The 20,408-nt window shown below is 39.1% G+C and overlaps 3 protein-coding genes across 3 annotated transcripts in view; 1 reads left to right on the forward strand and 2 right to left on the reverse strand.

The window, feature by feature from the left end:
• The window catches only part of gipc2 (GIPC PDZ domain containing family, member 2), a 32,719-nt gene extending 30,483 nt beyond the window's left edge, over positions 1 to 2,236 (forward strand). Inside the window, exons 5-6 of the mRNA XM_079569858.1 lie at positions 405 to 486; positions 1,737 to 2,236. Coding sequence (XP_079425984.1) covers positions 405 to 486; positions 1,737 to 1,888 — 234 coding nt within the window. The 3' untranslated portion in view covers positions 1,889 to 2,236. The remainder of the gene's footprint in view (positions 1 to 404; positions 487 to 1,736) is intronic.
• Positions 1 to 20,408, reverse strand: part of slc25a24l (solute carrier family 25 member 24, like) — a 137,532-nt gene that overhangs the window by 65,983 nt on the left and 51,141 nt on the right. The gene's annotated exons all lie outside the window — the stretch shown is intronic.
• Positions 11,349 to 18,961, reverse strand: txndc12 (thioredoxin domain containing 12 (endoplasmic reticulum)). The gene is made up of 7 exons (XM_079569921.1): positions 18,757 to 18,961; positions 17,001 to 17,061; positions 14,590 to 14,642; positions 14,430 to 14,503; positions 14,255 to 14,324; positions 12,119 to 12,202; positions 11,349 to 11,567 (listed from the first exon to the last, which is right to left on the reverse strand). The coding sequence occupies exons 1-7, from the start codon at positions 18,854 to 18,856 to the stop codon at positions 11,491 to 11,493; spliced, it is 519 nt and encodes a 172-aa protein (XP_079426047.1). The 5' UTR covers positions 18,857 to 18,961; the 3' UTR covers positions 11,349 to 11,490.

The raw sequence follows: 20,408 nt of genomic DNA on the forward strand, positions 1-20,408 counted from the left end.
TTCTTCTTCTTTTAGACATGTGGGGCCCGTCTGACGCCTTCCCTGCCCACCTCTGAATCACCTCCAAACACTCGCCACGTTCGTTTCACCGCGTTAATGTTGTTCTTTTTAGCTCAACGCGGAGGTGCTAGACTCGCTTCTTGGACACAGTCACTCGTCTCAAAACGGTGCCAATAGTTGTGCTGCTGCACCGCGAAATGTCAGGTTTTATTTGCAGAGAACAGAGCTTTTATGCACTACTTCTCTTTTCTAGTGCTGGAGGCTGAAATCTGTATGGAAAGACAGGTTGTAGGTCTTAACAGTTATGCACAAAAATCAAAAGAGGATAATTTATCTGTATCACAAATGATTGACTTGTCTGCAGTGCATAACTCGCTCTTGTGTTTTTTTGTTTTTTTTTAAAGCCCTCGGAGTTTGAGGAGAAGGCGGTGAAGAAAGTGGACGACCTCCTGGAGAGTTACATGGGCATCAGAGACACTGAACTGGGTATGTTTCATATTTATGTGTAAAATCATGGCCACAATGTTTCAGGATTATGGGGAGTTCACTTGGACAATCAGGAAGTGAAACTGGATTTTTGTTTCAGCTGTTTTAGATCAATATTGCATTTTCTAACCAACAAAGTGTTAGATAGTGATAAAGACATGGACGTAGCTTCCTCAAAGTGCATATGGCAGGTTTTAATGCTTATATGTGGCTCATTTAGATGGATAACATCTGTTCTGAATAATAATTATAATTTTATTTCAGTGAAGCAACAATTTTAATGAAGACATGTTGGGCAGAAAAGTTATTTTTATTAGATTTTTTAAGCTGCTGACAGGAAGTGAAGTGACATAGAGTGAAAGTCCTTTAGCAGTGTGACTCATACACGTGTGACATCACACATAAGCAACTTCCGGGTCCAAACTAACTTTATCTGAATCTCCTGCTGAAATAACAGCAGATTAAAGGCCCAAAAACTGTTTTACACCTAATTGATTCTGTGCATAACTTCAAATCAAAACAACGCCGACAAAGAAGTGACTTCCTGTTTCGATCCAGCACACCAAAATAAAAGCACCATCTTATTCATTAGTTCAGCAGTTCATTAGTTCAACTTTCTGTCTAACTATTAACAGACAAACACTTAAAATGTGTGTATTTAATAATATTCTTGTAATGTTGCAAGTACCTGCTGAACTAATCAATGAGACGAGCTGTGTGCTTTTATTTTGGTGTGCTGGATCGAAACAGGAAGTCACTTCTTGGACGGCGTTTTTATGATTTGAAGTTATGCACAGCGTCAATTAGAATAAAATATCTCACCATTGCTCCAGGCAAAATGAAGATATTTTCATATTTAAAATAAGCCTTCATTGTGTATAGAAAAAGTAGTTTGATGATTTATGTCAGAAAGGCAGTACTCAAGAAAATCCAGAGTAAAAGTAATATTTCTGTGTGATCAGATGTTTAGAAAGAGCCTTGTAGTCGGCTCTACAGCAGGTTAAAATCAGCTAAATCACATTATAGTGAATATGGTTGAATCTCCGTGGGAGTCACAAAACAAACGTCTTGACAACGTTTAAAATTGTTTGCCTCTATCTATGTCACTTCCTGTCGGGGTCCAGAATAGGAAGTGAAACCATAAACATCACAAAAATGGTCAAACTGAAGAAAAGTGGGGAAAATGTGTGTATTCTTGGACACTTGATCAAACAAATATCCATCTTCCTCTCTGTTTTTCGTCCACGTAGCGGCTACGATGGTGGAGGTCGGTCGCGATAAGAAAAACCCGGATGAGTTCGCCATGGCCCTGGACGAGACTCTCGGGGACTTCGCGTTTCCGGACGAGTTCGTGTTCGACGTGTGGGGAGCCATCGGCGACGCCAAAATGGGAAGATTCTAGTCCTCGTCCCGCCCTTTAAAACACTCAAGGACCAACTCAGACCAGCTACATTGTGAGAGGGCCAATGTGCTTCTATAGCTTTGCACATGCACGGACTGTCCTTGCTTTAAATGAATGAGCAATACAATATTTAGAAGTGAAATGCTGTTGTATGTGTGGGGTAAAACAGGGGCGTCCAAACGTTTTCATGGAGGGTTTTAACGATGCAACCACATGTTTCTTTCCTGCTTTGGAACTTTATTAATGCCATCTCTGTCATTAGCCATTTGGGCCAATTTAATTCAAACCTCCCCCTGGCCATAGCTTAGACAACTATGGAATAAGGAAATAAAGTTAAGAAGTCTCAGAAAACCTAGTGTGGTGGTCAAAAAGATTTAAATGTCCCACTATTTAGTAACTCATGCCCCTAGAGGCCATATGCGTCGCTGCAGGTGTCGTAGCATGTTCCGTTTTTTTTTTACTCATTAATTGTCCGTGAGAGTAAATACTACGCTGACAGAAAAGACAAAGGGACAGAGGGATATTGTTCATCCAATTACACAACGGAGACAATTTTTTTCACTCAAACTTGGCTGTAAATGCTGCTAAAGTGGCGCTAGCCCACAGTTAACTTTGCCTGTTAGCCTGTTAGCTTCTTCTTCTTCGTGATTCCATTAGTGTGTATTGGTGACTCCAACTCGGTGACAGCCAAGTTGCAAGCGTGGTTTTCTGGCCAGAGATACCGGGGGGAGATGAAAGACCCTCCAATCATCCCATTAAGACTTGTATTACCCTCAGAGGGACTACGGAAAGGATTTATTAAGGTAGTTACTTAATAAATCCTTTAAAGTGGACATATCCTGCATCAAGTCTATAAAAATATAGACTCGAAAACAGACTTTGCCTGGGGTTCCTCCTGCTGGCAGCTTTAGGAATAACCTCTCAGTTTTGATTTCAAGTGTGGTTTACAGCTTCAGCACAGACTGAACAGAACGGATCAGAACCGATATAACGTTGGATTATGGGCTTTAAAAATGTGGAGGACGACTGTATACAGGGTGTACAGAACGAAGCACTGACACCGTAGAAGAAGAAACAGCTAAATCTGACAGCTCAGTGAAATAAACTAGAGGTGGGAAATATATCGTCTACAAGATAATATCGAAGTTGTCGTGTGGAAGATATGCAAATTTACAATATTGGGTTTATCTCTAATGTCGAGAAATGTGGGAAAACAAGTGGGGGACAAAAACAGGGGTCAAAATTATGAAATAATTTGGTAACATTGGGTAAAATTATGAAACATTAGGAACAAATTACAGAAAAAAAATGACAAAAAAAATAGGGTACAATTAGGAAAAAATTGGTCTGTCCTGTTTTTGACATTATAGCGTGGTTTTAAGCTTAAGAAAGTGCATGATATGTCCACTTTAACATATATAATGATAATAATGGTTCTATGACAGGGAAAAACAGTACATAACACAACATAAATCTGGTAAATATGCCTGTTATAACAATGTATTGGTTTACTTATAGTTAAAAAGTGCTTGTGTGGGATTCAGACTGGCCGCCCTCTTGTTTGGGGACCACTTCTTTACCCACTTAAACATCTTTTATCGAATGTTTTCACGTCACATGGTTTCTCTCCTCACTAGCAACACAAAGAAAGACGAGGCACAGCCATTTTAGGACCCGAAATCAATCAATCCATTACATTTACTCCATCCATAAGACGATTGCTGCACATAAACTCTTAGTAATTGTCAAAAAATAGGCTTTATATTGTGTGGAATAAGAAATACTGTGTTAAAAGTCGTCCTGTTGTTTGTAAATGGAGCTTGGGAATCGTGCGGAGACGATAGGAGTCTTACATAAAGCTAGACATTTTGTTTTTAGTGTCAAATTTAGTCTTCAGGCAGTGGTCTAAGCACACTGGAAATGAATGGTACATGTTCAGATAATCACTTTGATGATAGTAATAATAATGTAAGGATGATGATTATTGTTGCCGTGCACTTGAATAGAGAAGCACATGAGTTTTATAGCCGTTTTTAAATGTGCTGCGGATTTGCATTCCCGCAACGTGTAATTATTGTTGTACCGAGAAATTGTAGAACGTTTTTTATGTTGTTTTTCATATTTTTCTATCTGCAAACTACTGTGTCTTTAAAACGAAACCAGCCTTCCACCATTTTGAGGATGGGTCTGCCCTGTGCTGTGAAGCTCAATACAAGACGACAAAAATGTGCTACTATTTGTGATAATTTTGCGCTTAAGGTGTTGAAACTTGCCCACTTTATTTGGTTTTTCCGTGTGATGTTCTTTGAGTAGCAAGGAACATGATCCTGCACTGCCTGAAGCACAGTGTTTACATAAATTAAACAAACTTTGTTTTTACGAAATATGATGAGACAACGACTTCGAAAAATGTTTTAATTCAGAAGCTTCGTGTGAGCTGAAGTTAGTCATTCAGTCACACTAACCTTTAACCCCTTAACTCCCACCTGAACCGAGCACATTTTCTCCAGTTTGGCTTTACCCCAGTCCAAAAGCTTCTGGATAAAAGCTGTGAAAATAGCAACAAAACTGAGACAAAAACAGTGATGGAAATGTGACAAAAAAGTGAGAAAACATTGACAAAAAAGTGGCGAAATTGTCACAAAAATGTCAAAAAGAAATTGACAAAAAATTGATGAAAAAATGACAAAAATTTGATTAAAAAAAATGACAAAACAAGTACAAAAAAATGACAAAAATGTGACAAAAATGTCAAACATTTGATAAAAAATTGACAAAAAAATTGACAAAAAATTGATAAAAATTTGACAAAAAATTGACAAAAAAAAGACCCAAAAAATGACAAAAATGTGATAAAAAATGACAAAAAAAAATGATGAAAAAGATTTTAAAAAATGAGTTGAATACCCAACAAAAAAATGAAAAAAATCTGATGACATGAGGAAAAAGATCCTCTCGGTTCAGGCGGGAGTTAAGAGGTTAAAGCCACACTGCGTAACATTTTGGATTATGCTATTGCAAGCGACATAAAAAATGCTCTTAATGTCGAGCTAGACAAAGAAAATGCTATGTCTGCAGTGGGTAATAAAAGAAATAAAAGAATTTGGATTAAGGCCTTAAATGTTCCATCAGGCATACGCATGGTACACCCATATGAGCCCTGGTGCAGTCTAAATCCGATTTTATGCAAACTTATGGGTACTATTTCAATCGCCTAATGACTAGAATATAAAACTATTTTGATTCTGGGTCTATTACCATCTATTACACTATTTTCCTCTTATTTATGTTCGGGAAAAATACCTCAAAATGCATCAGCCTCGCCTCTTCTCAGACCTGTCTCTTGTCTCTACTTTTCCTGTAGCAACATTTAACATGGAGAGTTCTGCAGTGTGGCTTTAAACAACTTTCACACAACATCAAAATAAAAGCATAATATTAAAGAAATATATCCTATCTTTATGTTTACAAAAACCTACAGATCTTTGTCGAGCTTCATTGTCCAGGGCCGTGGATTGAAACAGACTTTTATCGCCTTGAACCAATCCATTCTTTCTTTTATTTTGAAATGACAAGTTTGTTAGATGGACTTTAAGTTATTGCACCGCCGTGTCGTCTTTGTTCTTTCCTCTATGTGTAAACTACCTTGTCTTTAGCTCGTCCGAAATGGGATCTGTCCAGTTTCTTTTCAGAATGCACTCGTTTCTGTTTTAATTTAACTAGTTGAAGTTTTGTCTTTGTGGTTTGAGAGACTATAAGGGATCATCTTTGTTTAGACAATAAAATGTCATACTCTTCTAATCGTGTTCGTCATTTCTATATGAGCAAAAATTTTGACTCTCAGATTTGAAGAAATACCCCCAACGTGTTGTATTAACTGATGGGAACATTACTGAACAGATTTTAATATGTCCAGGAGAACAGGTGGCTATTATACATGTTTTGGGATTTATTACACAGGTATTTTATAGACATGGAAACAGTCCTGAAAAAAACAATATACACAGCCTGACCATAGTATTAGGCCTATATAGTATTCATTGTAGCGCCTTTAGCTTTGATTACAGCGCATTCTCTGTAGCTTTGCTTCAATAAGCTTCTGCAATGTCAAAAAATCCAGTGTTGCATTCATTTTTCACCAAGATCTTGAATTTATGATGAGAGAATGTGACCACTGCTCAAAGCCTTCTCCAGCACATCCCAAAGACTCTCAGTGGGGTTAAGATCTGGACTCTATGGCGGAGAATCCATGTGCACAATGATGTCTCATGGTCCCTGAACCGCTCTTTCACAATGTGAGCCTGGTGAATCCTGGGGTTGTCATCTTGGAATATGCCGGTGCCATCAGGGAAGAAGAAATCCTGGTCCAGCTGATCTCATTCTTTGGGCACATGGTGTTGCTGAAGCTAGACCTGGGTCCTCATTTATAAAGCCTTTGCCAACATTTTCCCCAAGATTTCTCTTAAGACTAATAAGTAATGTTATTGTTTGTTTTGTTTTGATTTTCATGAGTCTGTGTCCCTCATGTCTTGGTAAAACCCACACGTTTATTGTTAGAGAAATAACAATGGTGTTCGAGAGGATAGATGAATGACAGGCAGCAGTCTGGATGTCTTATGCAGGAGAAGTTTATTTACCATCGGTGCGGGACCCGGAGACATGAACTCGAGACATTGCGCTAGTCCTACCATTCAAGTCTGTCTATGCTTCCACAGAAGAGGAATAAATACCCTCTCAGAGCGTCAGACTGATACGCAAGCATTCAGTGGCAGAGAGTGGGCGCCTGAGCACCACAGTCAAGGCTATGACAGAGATAGTACGACTGTACAGCCTGACCCAGTATGATAAATAGCGATTTAATGTTATCCTCTAACAGTTATCACCTCATGTTTCGGCAAATCTCATTCATAACTCACTTTACATTGTAATTTTATGGTGAAAGGGAGGCATGGGGAGGTTAGACTAGAGTTTAGTTCACTTGCGCAAATTCCCACAGTGGGGAAGATCTAAAAAGCACAGATTGTGTAGAGAAGTCCGCAAGGAGGGTTTTATAAATCTGGATTCTCCATGGGCATGAGCAAATAGAAATCTATGCAGTCTTTTATAAATGAGGCCCCTGACCAACAGCAGCAACCCCAGCTTGACAAATCTAGGCGGAGACTTTTCTTTTGGTCATGCACTGTATGACTATGACTGTTTGCTGGATGTCTCTCCTCAATTTCATTCTGCTTCATATCACGTCATAAAACTTACAGCAAAAAAAGTTTTTTTTTCATAAGGGGCCACAGGAGAAGCCTGACTTGAATCGGAGGGCCACACCAACAGTAACTTATTCTGCTCAACTTAATCTTATTGTACATTGCACTAACTTGTGTATTTTGAATATCTAATAGTGTTTTTAGTAGGATAAATTTTAGCCATATCAAGATAAGGACTAAACCACATGCAAAGCAGGCCAAAAACAGGTTTACTACAAAACAAAACAAGACAGAGGAGGAATGTCTAAACCAAAACTTAAGTGATTTTCAAACAAAACGCCTCTCGCTCAGCTGTGCGGACTTTGGAACTAAATCTATCCGTTAGCGGGCTTGATGTGTTACCTATGTGTTTTAAAAAAACACCTATGTGTTTAAAAAAAAAACATATTAAAAAATTAACCAATACGTTGAAATTTAACATAACAAATTTAGATATATTAGAAACTCTTTGACCATAGATGCTTCTAGTCTTTATCTAAATGAGATGATAATCCCATAGCACATTCACTACAGCATGACGAGTTGGTCGCAGGCCTGTAAAACAGCCTTAAGGCCCCTGGAATCATTGTACAAAAGCTCTCTTAAAGTTCATGACAAAAAATCTTGGTTATATCATCAGTGTCATATTTTTAAAAAACATAGTATATTAAGTTTTGAAAACATAATCATATATTCAAATCTCTGTCTGTTGTTCAAGATAATTAATGGTACTGCAGCTCCTCCATTAAAAAAGTTTATTTCACTGAGCTCAGAAATTTCATCTCGAGCCACTCGGTCGACTGTTCGGGGCGAGTGTAGGATGCCCCAGTGTAAATCCGCACTCCACAGCTCCGCTTTCTCCAGTGTGGCCATCAAACAGTGGAATATGTTGCCAACAGAGCTGACCACATGTGTAAATTTTAACGCTTTTTCACACCAGGCTAAAAAATGGCATATTTTAAAACAAACTTGTTCCCATAATGTCCTGTAATTGGTGTGTATGCAAGAGTGTGCAATCTAATGCTTTGGAATGAATGAAGTGTGTGTTGATTTTAATGCTGTTTTTGGGGAAATGTATTATTCTGTATTAGTATTTTTATGACTTTGTTGACATCAGTCTGCCCAGGGACAACAGGTGGAAATTAGCACAAGTGCTATAACCTGGTACAATGCATCTCTCCCTTTGAGGTTAATGTATATTGTACACTGTCCCTGTTCAAATAAATAAATAAACTAAACTAAACATGTTGCTGAAAGATCTAAACATTGGAATCCCCTTAATGGAGGTCCTCTTGTGCAACTTAAAGATGCACTATGCAACTTTTTATGCAGGAAAAAAAAGTTGATATTTGTGCGTATTTGACCTGGTAGTGACCCGGCGGCTGAACAGTCCGAGTCATGTCGCCTTTACTTTCCATCACAGTGGTCTCTACAACGCGCCAAGATCAATCGGTTTGTTGGTTTTCTGATGAGAGGGTCCATCAGCAGTTAAAACTTCCAAACAATTGATCCTGGAGAGTTGTAGAGACCACTGTGATGGAAAGTAAAGACATAAGAACCACTCATGAAGCCTCTGGGTCACTACAAAGTCAAATACGCACAAACATCAACTTTTTTTTCACCTAAAAAGTTGCGTAATGCAGCTTTAAGACAGAAATGATGAAAAACAACAAATAGTCAATACACAAACTTTATTTTTGCCATTTGGCCGAGTATAAAATCCATCCATGACGATGAACAAAGGTTTTCCCTTTACAGTATAACCAGTAAAGGAGCAGGCCAGTATTTTAGTAGAAAAAACTGCAGTACAATCAGACTTCTCACATTTGACAGTTTGGAGATGCAAACAGGAGATAAAGGCATAAAATACGAATCCATAACAAGGCTTAAGGCACACGCTATTGCACTAATGGCAAATCGTGTCCAGGATATTGGTCAGAAGAACTACATTTATACTATTTTCCAAACACAGCCTAAAAAAATGCACAAAACCCCCCCCTAATTTTCCACATTTTAATCCATTTTACCTACTGAAATATTGTAATAGCCAATTCGGTTACCATATTGTGCATATATTGTGGGCTCCAGCTGTTCTTTCAGATCAACGCCATCACGCTTCTTGTCATTTCTCCCACTCGCCATTTCCAAACCACATCTCCTGTGCTCATATAATTCAACAAAACACTGGCCTGTCCCTTTAAATAAACCAATAAATCACTTCACAAGCAACAAAACCCGCACTGATACAACAGAACTTGCTAAACAGATCTAAATGAAGTCGTGTGTAGTTTAAATAAGAGAGAAACGAACACGTTTTCACAGATAAAGAGGCTGTAGAGGAGGTTTGGAAGCACATTTCTGCAGGAGTCTTGGCTCGTCTATTATTTGGGATCTAAAAACACTGACGGGGAAGGAAGAGTCCAGCTAAAAGGTTGTTTCAGTCAGAAAAATGAGTAGAGTAATAGATTGATATTTGGAGTTCCCTCGATGTTAATTAATAAAAGTCTAAAGTGCAAAATAGGCTGGTTTTATACCGCCCACAGATGTTGAAACTTGGATTTGTACCTACTTCTAAGTCTACAGATTGTGATTATAGTTCAGGGGGGGTGGGATGTAAAACTACTGGATATTTAGTTTCAGCTGTTTTTAGATCAATATGGCATTTTCCAACCAACAAAGTGTAAGATAGTGATAAAGATGCTTACAAAATTGCTGGGTTTCAGATGACATCACACGTTCTAAAAGGCCTATAATATTTATGCAGGTGGAGAGCAGCTTTTTCAGGAGATTTTTGGTGATCAAAACGGATCATGGACTGATATTAATGATCATTTTTGTTATTCCTGCATTTTCTCTTTAGATACGGCTTGTGAAAGTGTAATGCTGTTAATAGGAACAACTGCCCCTTGGAAGGGCCTGTTTCAGACGGTGGGTCGTTGGTGTCATGGTCTTCAGCCCTGTCCACGGAGGAACAGAGGAATGAAGGAACCCTGCCCACAAGGATTGGAGAAGATTAACTGAAGCTCCAGCAAGGTCTGGACATTCTGTGGTCTTGGCCCGTCTGCTGAGGGGCTCCCATCGGCCCCGAGTCTCTATAGCCTGTCCCTCCTTCTGTGGTTCTCCCCGTTTTTTAGTTTTTCCTCATTGTGCCAGAGAGTATAAGTTCAGGGGAGACACAAGCGGCTCGTCACCACCTGCTGTTGACACTTTACAACTTTACATTATCAGCCCAGGTGGACTCACATGCTGCAGGCCGCGCCCCTCTCTCCCTCTCTCTACAAAAACATTAATTGATTGATAAACTGTATAAATATTACAGGCCTTTAGAACGCTGTGATTTCACCTGAAACTAAGCAATACCTGCAAAAAGTATAATCTATAAGGATATTTAATCACAGATGTGTTAATGTTTCAGGTTCCAACAAAGATCATTGCAGTCGCACCTGCCAAGGACAAACATTCGAGCTGCCTTTGGTCAATTTACTGCTAAAAAAGTAGGAAAATATGGCCAGAGTCACTCCTCGTTTGTGAATTTACTTATGGCAATAAAGCTTACATTTCAGAAAGAGAAATTCAAGAGGTCTATTCCCGTCTTCAGTACAACTTTCACTGAGATTTTGTTTTTTTTTAGCTATAATGTCCAACCTAAGCCAGCTTTCCTTTCCCAAAGTGTTAATAGATGGAATTTAAAAAATAACAACTTGGCTTTGAGTGAATGTCCACCCCATACAGACCAAGCATACAGTCTCATGGCATTAATAACAGTATAATACATTATCACATGGTTTAAAAGTCAACAGGCAGAAAATCAACCCGTGTTTAAGACTTTGTCAAACACGATTGGCTTTGATTTAAGAGGACGTCCAACTTAGGGCTGCACTACAGGTCGGAAAAACTGTTATGGCCAAAAGAGGCAACTTTATATTCATATGAGAAGGACAATAACACAAAAAACAGTTTAATTTCTTACAGTATCCAAAATGAAAAGGCAAAAACAAGTCAATTTAATTTTAATTTTATATTTTATAAAATTATATATAATTTTCTGTTGTGATTTTGACACACATAATAATAGATTTAAGCTTACAGGGATTCTACAGGCAGCAGAAAGTCAGTTTAACCATGTCTGAGGCCTTGATTTGAGTATATTAACTTAATGACTTTGATGCTTTTTGATGACTCAACTAACTGAAGTTCTCCATCAGAGATTCATGGACTTTCCCAGGTCTGAATCAGGACTAAATTAGGACAAATGTTTCTGTGTTTCTCGTGTAGTGCAGCCCCAGTCCGTGTGTCGTTAATGGTTTCGCAGGGTTGAGTGGAAGTAGCCCTTACAGCCTTTTCGATGGTTCAGTGGTTTTCAGCTCAGAGCTCGTCTCCGCTGTGGCGTTTGAACGCGTCGCCCGTCAGCCGCTCCTGAGCTTCCCTCATGCCGGACGCCACTGAGGGGGAGATTAACAAGTCACGGTCAATAAAAGTGAGAAGTTACGTGATTCAAATATACAACATAAAAGACATATGTTTCGCTTTCTCTCCTGCGTAACCTCTTAACCCAAAAAAACACAGAAAAAGAGGGCCTAAACAGCAACACAAAATCAATAAGAAAGCCTAAAAAAACCTAGACCATAACTGACCATCAGTTTTGTAGGTCTTAGCTTTCAAATGAGCCCTTTAAGCTGCGATCGGTTCAGTAGGGTTAAAAGCATAAGTCTGCACCTGGGCATGGCTTGAAAAACCAAACTTCCCAAATACTCAGCAGCATCTTCACCCAATAAATAAAGATTTATGTAGAAACCATAATGAGTAAAAAAACAAAACAAAAAAACTCTTCCATGGAAAAGATTTCAGTACGGTGATAAAATAAGGAAAGAGTGAATCTCATTATCGTGAGGAAGCAGAGAACTGAACTGCAGGATGTTTTCAATCAACTCTGTCGTCATTTATACATGTGTAAAGTCAGAAAACAGACATCTCTAATTCAAAATCCATTTACCTTGATCTCCGTTGCTGTAAAAATACTTGTAGTTTGGATTTCCGTTTCTGTTGGTGATTTCTGGGTGGACTTTTCCAAGAGGATCTGAAATGAAAGGCGTCACATTGTTTGGAAACATCCAACTTATTAACTTATACAAGGACATTTTCAAGGCCCTATATCCGATTTCATATCAGTGGAAGGACATTTGTTTTATCCTCCTGCCGTATATCGTCTAGTTTGTAGACAAACTTGTAGCATTTCTGTGACACTGACCCTGAAACTTGACCTTGTAAGTGATGAAACGTGCTCATGAACTCATCCCTATGAAGAATTTGGAAGTTAGGAAAGCTACAAAAAGGACAATGTACAACAGCTAACAATTTCATTGATGCGTCCCATCTCGCTTAAAGAGATTTTAAGAGATAATAATAAAAAAATTAAAGAAATAGTTAATTTCATAGTGGGTATTTTCAAATATCATTGAAGTTCCGATTCCATCTTCAGAAGCTTCTTCTTGCTCTTGTCGTCACATGTAAAATGGGTTAAACCCACTAGAACAAGCTAGACGTGAATCTAGACTAGTATTGTTTTCAGCAGCCCCTTCAGTCTTTTAGTTTTAGTCACGTTTCAGTCAGACGAAAATTAAGTTTTAGTCAGTTTCATTATAAAAACTAATAATAGTATTGAAAATTGGTGCATATAATAATAATCTCTTTTGAGAACAGTCGTTTCTGCTGACGCAAATGTGCAGCCGCTCCAGTCTGCAGATTATAACACTGGAAACCACGGCACACACGGGGAGCACGTTTGATGCTCCATGGATAAGTTTTCATCTTTATGTTTATGTTGGGAGAACAGTCTTTTTATGAACCATTGGAAAATTGCTGCATTACTTTGTATCCCACTCAACAGCGGCGTTTGGGAAAGTGACAAACTGTAGCGGCTAACCCGCTAACTTAGCTTACTGCTACTGCTAACAACAACAACAACCAACTTTCATCCTAAATGACTGAAAACACAGCAAAAGGGAAACTAATTTACCATCCATAAATAGTCATAGTTTGACATAAATTTCACAATAAATGTCCAGATTTAAAAAAAAAAAGGTTGTTGTAAGTTGCCAGTATGATAATTAGTAACTAACTGGTGTTAATTTGGTGCCACTACAGTGAAAAATGTAGAAGGTATTGAAGATTATCCATGAATGGTCATATTTCTGCACACATTTCAAAATAAAGGTCCAGACCTTAAGAGTAAAGGTTGTAGAAAGTTGCTAGTATAATAATTTGTAAATGGTGTAAATTTAGTGTCACTCCATTGAAAACTGTAGAAGCTATTGAAGAGCAATATCCATAAATTGTTATATTTTGGAATGGATTTCAAAATAAAGGCTCAAACATGAAAAATAAAGGTTGTAATAAGTAATAATAATAATAATAATAATTAATAACTGGTGCCAATTTAGTGCCACTGACTGATGATTGGATGATGGAATTTTAACAACGTATGTAATCCCTTGGTATTAGCAAAGTAACTGTATTCTAAATACCGTCTGACGACAGAGTTACTATACCGTAATACAGTTACTCAAAATTGTTATTCTAAATACGTAATGGCGGTACATGTATCCGTTACTGCCCAACACTGCGTGTAGCAAGTATCTTCTCCCACTCTGTGCACAAGCTCTTTTTGCGAAACACTTTCTGCCATTTTAGTCTCGTCTCATTGGCGTAAACTCGGAAACGTCTCGTCATGTTTTAGTCCAGAGTGATTTTAGCTCGTCATCGCTACGTTATCATAAAAAAAAACAAAAAACAGGTGCGTCAACAAAGTGATATCGGCTTTGTTGACAAAAACAACACTGGTCTAGACTCTAGACAAACATAAGGTCACGATTTGTTTACATTAAACAATTTCACTGATTAAAATAGTTCAGGGCTGGGGTGACACGAAGAATCATTCAGTCTCATTTTCATTAACAAATCCCTGCTCCTTTTGTGATCTGAGGAACCCACAGCACAGAAGAGAGTTGGACAATTCCTGGACGACTGAGAGCCTACACAAACAGTATAGTTACGTTTTCTTGACCCGCCTTAGGTCAACGATAAGCTGTTGCATGTGCAGAATCGGTTTATGAGCAGCTTGTGTCCGTACCAAGGAAAAGAATGCGGGGAATGTAGCCTCCGTCTGGACTGAAGGCGTCATCCTTTGGCTCCTCCTCGTCCTGTTCAAATATAGGATAAAAGATGAGACCTGGGAAAGACCCGCCTAAGGCCCAAAGTTAACGGAAGACACGAACAAGCAGAGATTATAGCTACTGCTTCCTTACCTCAAGGTTGACCATTACAAAGTTGTGGGCGAGTTCAGAAATGTCCTTGGACTCAGCGAACTTGGGCTTCAGCGCTGATTGAAGAGAGAAGAGGTAACACTTCAGTGTCTGACAAACATTCACACTTTGTTTAACTTTCAGGAGGGTTTTGTGATTGTACCTTTGCAGGCTCCACACCAGGTCTTGTGAATTATGACCATCATCGGCAGACCACTGGGAAAGAAGAAAGGAAATCAAGTAAAAATGTAGAAAACTGGCATTAAATATTGTGCTTTATGCTATTTTCAGTGAAATCTAGTGGCCGAAGTGTGGACTGTATTTTCATAGTGTCTAATAACTTGTACATTGAAGATTGGGGATGCACTTACTGTATTAAAGACTATGAACCTTAACCATTTCAACCCAGTATGTTGCATTAAAGCAGCCCTCAGCTAACCCATTTTTACTCCTGGACCAGAATGGTTGCCTTCCCACATTGCATCGCTAGACGGCCCACCTTCAAACAGCGAGCTAACTTTGTCCAGCAGAAGCAGAGACAAGCTCCACACACCCCTCACCATGTAAACACAAACACGTGCAGGGATCGCAGACGTAGCGACAGTTAGCGGCTAACACGGTCAAGAGTTTAGCATCATGACAGAAAAGATTATGAACTGACAAACATCTGACCGACCTGCTCTGATGCAGCTAAAATCCTCATGAAATGTCTGTTTAAAAGGAATAGGCCACCGCTTTTACATACTCATTTGTACCCGTCTGGTGTTCACGCGTGCGTTCAGTCACGTAAACACAGCACAGACGGCGTTAGCATTTAGCCTCTCCTCCACTATAGCTCCAAACGAGGTGAAGATAGAAGCTACCAAGCTCTTCCACGTTTTCCCTATTTAAATATGGTTAAGTGAAGTGCTACACTGTAAAGCATAATTACACAAAATTAAACAATGTGGATTTTCTAAGGGGATAAAAAGGGGAACTATATTGTAAGGCGTAATAATAGAATAATAGAAGATATTACTGCGCGGATGTCAAACTACTTCTGGTATTATTAAGCCTAATAATAAAGTTCCCCCCTTTTCCACATTTTTTTTGTGTAGCTATAATTGGATCGTGTAACACTTCATGTAACCATATTTAAATAGGGAAAACATGGAAGAGCTTGGTAGCTTCTATCTTCACCTCGTTTGGAGCTATAGAGGAGAGGGGGAGAGGCTAAATGCTAACGCCGTCTGTGCTGTGTTTATGTAACTGAGGGCACACGTGAAGACCAGACAGGTACAAATGAACTCGTCTAAGCTAAGGTAAGAGCATATCTCAGTATGTAAAAACGGTGGCCTGTTCCTTTAATAAGCCAATATCTACAGGGAGCAGGCAGTTTTAGTTTATATTATTTAGCACTTTGAGGTTTCACTGAAATGTAAAGTGCAATATAAATAAAATTTATTATTATTATTATTTATTATTATTATTATTTGCAGTGAAGACTGTGGCAGAATGGACTGTTATTGTGACTTTGAAACAAAACTCATCAGTGCTGAACACTTCAAGAAGGTGTCTTTTGTTAGTCTTTAATTTTTTTTACAAAGGACATACAGGGAAGTGCATGAGACGTTCAAGATTTGCGAAAGCTCTGCACTGCAAAGTTAGAAATTTTGTTTTAAAGTAAGTATCAAAATGTTTCCTCTGCTACATATTTTATTTGTTCTGCTGATTTCCCTTCTATCTTTGAAGTATCGCAAGAACAGCATGAGGAGGGGCCAAACAAAACACTAACCCAGGTGCAAACATGGCTAAAACTAAAAGTTACTTAGGAAATTATGACTAAAACTGAACCTCTGCAAGATTTCAAGTCAAGATGCAATTTTGTTTTAGAGACTATGTAAGCAAAAAATAACTAAATTCTTGTGAGATGGACGACCTCAGTGACCTTGTGACTTCTTGCGATATGGATGTTGCAGTCAAGATTATCAGGCGATATGTAAGGGATAATGTATAGAACGCTGGTCATTATCGGGAAAATAAGCACCGACAGGGCGAACCGGACCCCGACGCAAAGCGGAGGGGTCTTGTTTCGCCCTGAAGGCCATGTGCCAACTGAACACACACAACCTAAACTTCGTACACTTTTATGAAGGTCGAAAGGCTTGCATGGTTTTGCTAGGCTAGAAGCATCAAGGCTAGTAGTTAGCCTAGCTACTTAGTTGAAGGGGCAGTTGGAGAGGAGGAATGGTGGTGAATCTCTGGGTAAGTTGAAAGTCAGACTCACGCTAACTTCACGAGCAATTCCCCCAACTTCTCTCGCAGTGACGGGAACAGATAGTGTCGCTACTACGTACGCACGGAGTGATATGAAAGCACGGACTCCGTTGCCATTGGCAGCACTCATTATTTTTTTCAGAGGTCCTTTATCAGAAAATAATGACCGGTAGAACGTTGGGAAATCCCATTCAAATCAACGGAGCGTTCTACTTACGTTGTGAAGAGCCGTATAATAAATTGATATAATGTAGAACTCTATTTCAATTACCGGTAAAAGATGTAATACCATTATACGTCCTGAGAACTTGACCTCACCTGGCCTGAGCTTCCTTTTTGCCATCATCCAACGTCCTCCACTGGATGTGATCCCCAAATCCTGCAGCAAAAGAATAAAATGAGACGCAAAATCACTCCATCTTCAACATGAGAAAAGCCTATAGTAAAACTACACTGACACCAGACCTGTTCAACCAATAAAGTCGCTGAAATTCAACTCCAGGAAGTTGGTTAACGTGGCTCTGTATTATCACCTGTCCTGTGGTTTGTGTTCGGGTGTGGCCATCGCTGCAGGACTTTCTAGGTTAAATTCCACAACATTGTGAGGAGAGAATGAAGCTCGAGCAACCTCAGGGGACTGTGACTTGTCCCCGTTTAGTTATGATGAGAAAATGTTGACTGGTAGGTTCAAATAAGCGGAAAACCGACATGACTTCTCATCCATTTGCAATCATCAAACTCCTCTCTCTGTAGTTGTTCTCGTGCAGTCGCGTCATTGCACTCTTTTTTAGAAACCATCCAAACCACCCTTATCCCAGCTGTTACAGAGTACCATAGCACATTCACAGAGTGAGTTTGTTAAAGTGATAGTCTGCAAGTTTAAATATTTCACAAATTTAATAGATTGTGTATAATTGACCATCTGGGTCTGAAATTTAAGGTAACGTAAGTTATACATTAATAATAATATTGTTTCTAAAGTCCCTCCCTTTGCTGATTTCAGCAACTAATCAGAATCCGCGGGACACCACTTTGACCAATGAGACGAACGTTTCCTGTGAACCGGCCTGTCAGGTCCAATCAGGAGAGAGGGGGGAGGAGCTTGAATGTTTACTTTTGAAATTTCTGTTCCTGCGCTACTCATTTTGCAAACTAGGGAGGCCTCTACTTTCAGATTTCACTCCATCTCTCCTTACTTTGCAAACTTACAGACCATCACTTTAAAGTCATTTTCTCCAGTTTGGCTTTACCCAAATCTAAAAGCTTCTTGAAGAAGTGTCAAAATAGAAACAAAATCGGGATTAAAATAAGGATGAAAAAGCAACAAAAGGGGGACAAAAAAAGCAATGGGACAAAAAAAGTGACAAGGCAAGGAAAAAGATCCACTTAGATGAGTCTTGTAGGTCTTTCAAATGAGGTGCTACACTGGCATACGGACCTTATGGATTTGGGTAAAGCTGAACAGGAGAAAAATATTAAGTCGGGGGGTTAAATGAGGCACTGAAAATCTATTTTATCTTGACAAACTCTCCCACTTCTGAAAACTGAAGTTACATTTTGTTCACAAAGCTCAGGAGAGTGAATGGATTGACCTTGATTAAGCTTACGACTAGATGATGATTATTTTTAAGCTATAATCAGAATAAATAACCACAGTCTGTGAAAAGAAGATATGGTGTATGTTAAAAGGACCTATACCTGATATATATACACACTACTTGCAGGGTCACTTTTTAGGTTCACTGACACAGAAATGGCCTGTAAGTTTATAAAATTGACACAAACGCTTTACAAATAGACTCGCAGTATTTTCTCCACAATTATGTTAATTTAAAATATACTGAAGGAGGAAAAAACACCTTTAAAAAAAACTGGCATAGGGCCTTTAAGTAATGGATGAAATAAAGTCCATGAATTATTATAGTATCCTATTTTTAAGCAAAGTTTGTCTCCTAAAACAAACACTTTGGGGTTTACTCAAGTGATCGGAGACGCTTTAGTGATGATGATCCAGGATGCTCGTAAAAAAGCGTGCCCTCCTTTTCTTTCATCATTCAGCGTTTTCAACACTAACCTCGTCCACTGGCAGCGTCCACCACGTCCTGGAAAAGCGACAAAGAGAGAAGCGCTTGCAAGATGGAAAATACGGCGATTTTTGCTAGAGAAGTCCGCATCTTTCCTGTCTTTTGTCCTGGCTCTTTCCTTCACAATCGGCGAGAGTGGACGAGAATGCTAACCTCATAAAGGGCTGCAGCAGGTTTCGCTATACTAGCCACCCGGAAGTCCAACCCACTTATTTCAAAATAAAATTGCACTGTAATTTTTTTTTCTTTTTTTTTAAATTTAACTTCTTACTATTCATTTTTTGTTATTGTCAATCTGCGAGAACCCGATCCCTGACATTTGATTAATTTCGGCTTTAGTAATGCTTCAATTGCTGTTTGGAAGATATAGATCCAAATTGATTATAGGTAAGTAAGTAAGTGAGTGCTTTATTTGTTGTTTGTTATTTATTTGTGAACCATAAAACGAAATTGCGTCCAGGTGTTAGTCCTGAGCTGCTGCGACTTAGTGCGACACAGGGGCGGACTGGCCATATGTCCATTCTGGAAGAGCACAGAAGGGCCACTGGCTCTCGGGCCGCTGGTCTGGCCTCTCAATTTGCTCCTTTCCCCCTCGATTTAACCAAGTTTTATCCAAATCTAAGAGCTTGAAAGAAAAGCATCATAATAGCGACGAAACAAGGATGAAAACGGAACAAAAATGTGCCGGAAAAGCAACAAATGAATGACAAAAAAGTGATGAAAACCCAACAACAAAGCATTGAAAAACAAAAACACCACAAAAAAGTGACAACAACGCGAGGTCTTAGCTTTCAAATGAGGCTCTCCAGTCTAGAGGCTTTTGGATTTGGGTGCCGAACTGGAGAAAATGCACTTTGTTAAGGTGGGGGGGGTAAGAGGTTAAAATATTTGTTTTTAGAAGTACGTATTTAGGACAATTTGGGCCTGGCTGGTCAGAGTCCAGGGCTGTTGTTCCGTCCCAGTCCACCCCTGGTGCGACACCACTGTGGGCCAACCTGACCAGAATGTTTTTGGAGGTCGGAGAAACCGTAGCACCCGGAGGAAGAAGAAGAAGAAGAAGAAGAAAAAGAAAAAGAAAAAGAAAAAGAAAAAGAAGAAGATGAAGAAGAAGAAAATGAAGAAGAAGAAAAAGAAAAAGAAAAAGAAGAAGAAGAAGAAGAAAAAGAAGAAGAAGAAGAAGATGAAGAAGGAGAAGAAAAAGAGAAAGAAGAAGAAGAAGAAGAAGAAGAAGAAGAAGAAAAAGAAGAAGAAGAAGAAGAAGAAGAAGAAGAAGAAAAAGAGAAAGAAGAAGAAGAAGAAGAAGAAGAAGAAAAAGAAGAAGAAGAAGAAGAAGAGGAAGAAGAAGAAGAAGAAGAAAAAAAGAAGAAGAAGAAGAAGAAGAGCTTTATTTATGTAGCACCTTTCACAGACATGGTCACAAAGCGCTTGACATGAGACCATTTTACATTCACTCCATCCATACTCGAAGCCTGGCTGGCTGCCTTCAGTCTCCACTGAAAAGGTGCACCACGTCTTGTGTTTGTCCCAGTTTCAGAGCATGGTGTCCAGCACTGGTCAGCTCCACCTCCTCCTTCCTCATACTCCAGCACAGCTCCCTCCACTCCACAAAAGCCTTTCACCATCTTCTGGGAAGAGCTTAACA

This window comes from Gobius niger (genome assembly GCF_951799975.1).
Source record: "Gobius niger genome assembly, chromosome: 13".
Lineage (NCBI taxonomy): Eukaryota > Metazoa > Chordata > Actinopteri > Gobiiformes > Gobiidae > Gobius > Gobius niger.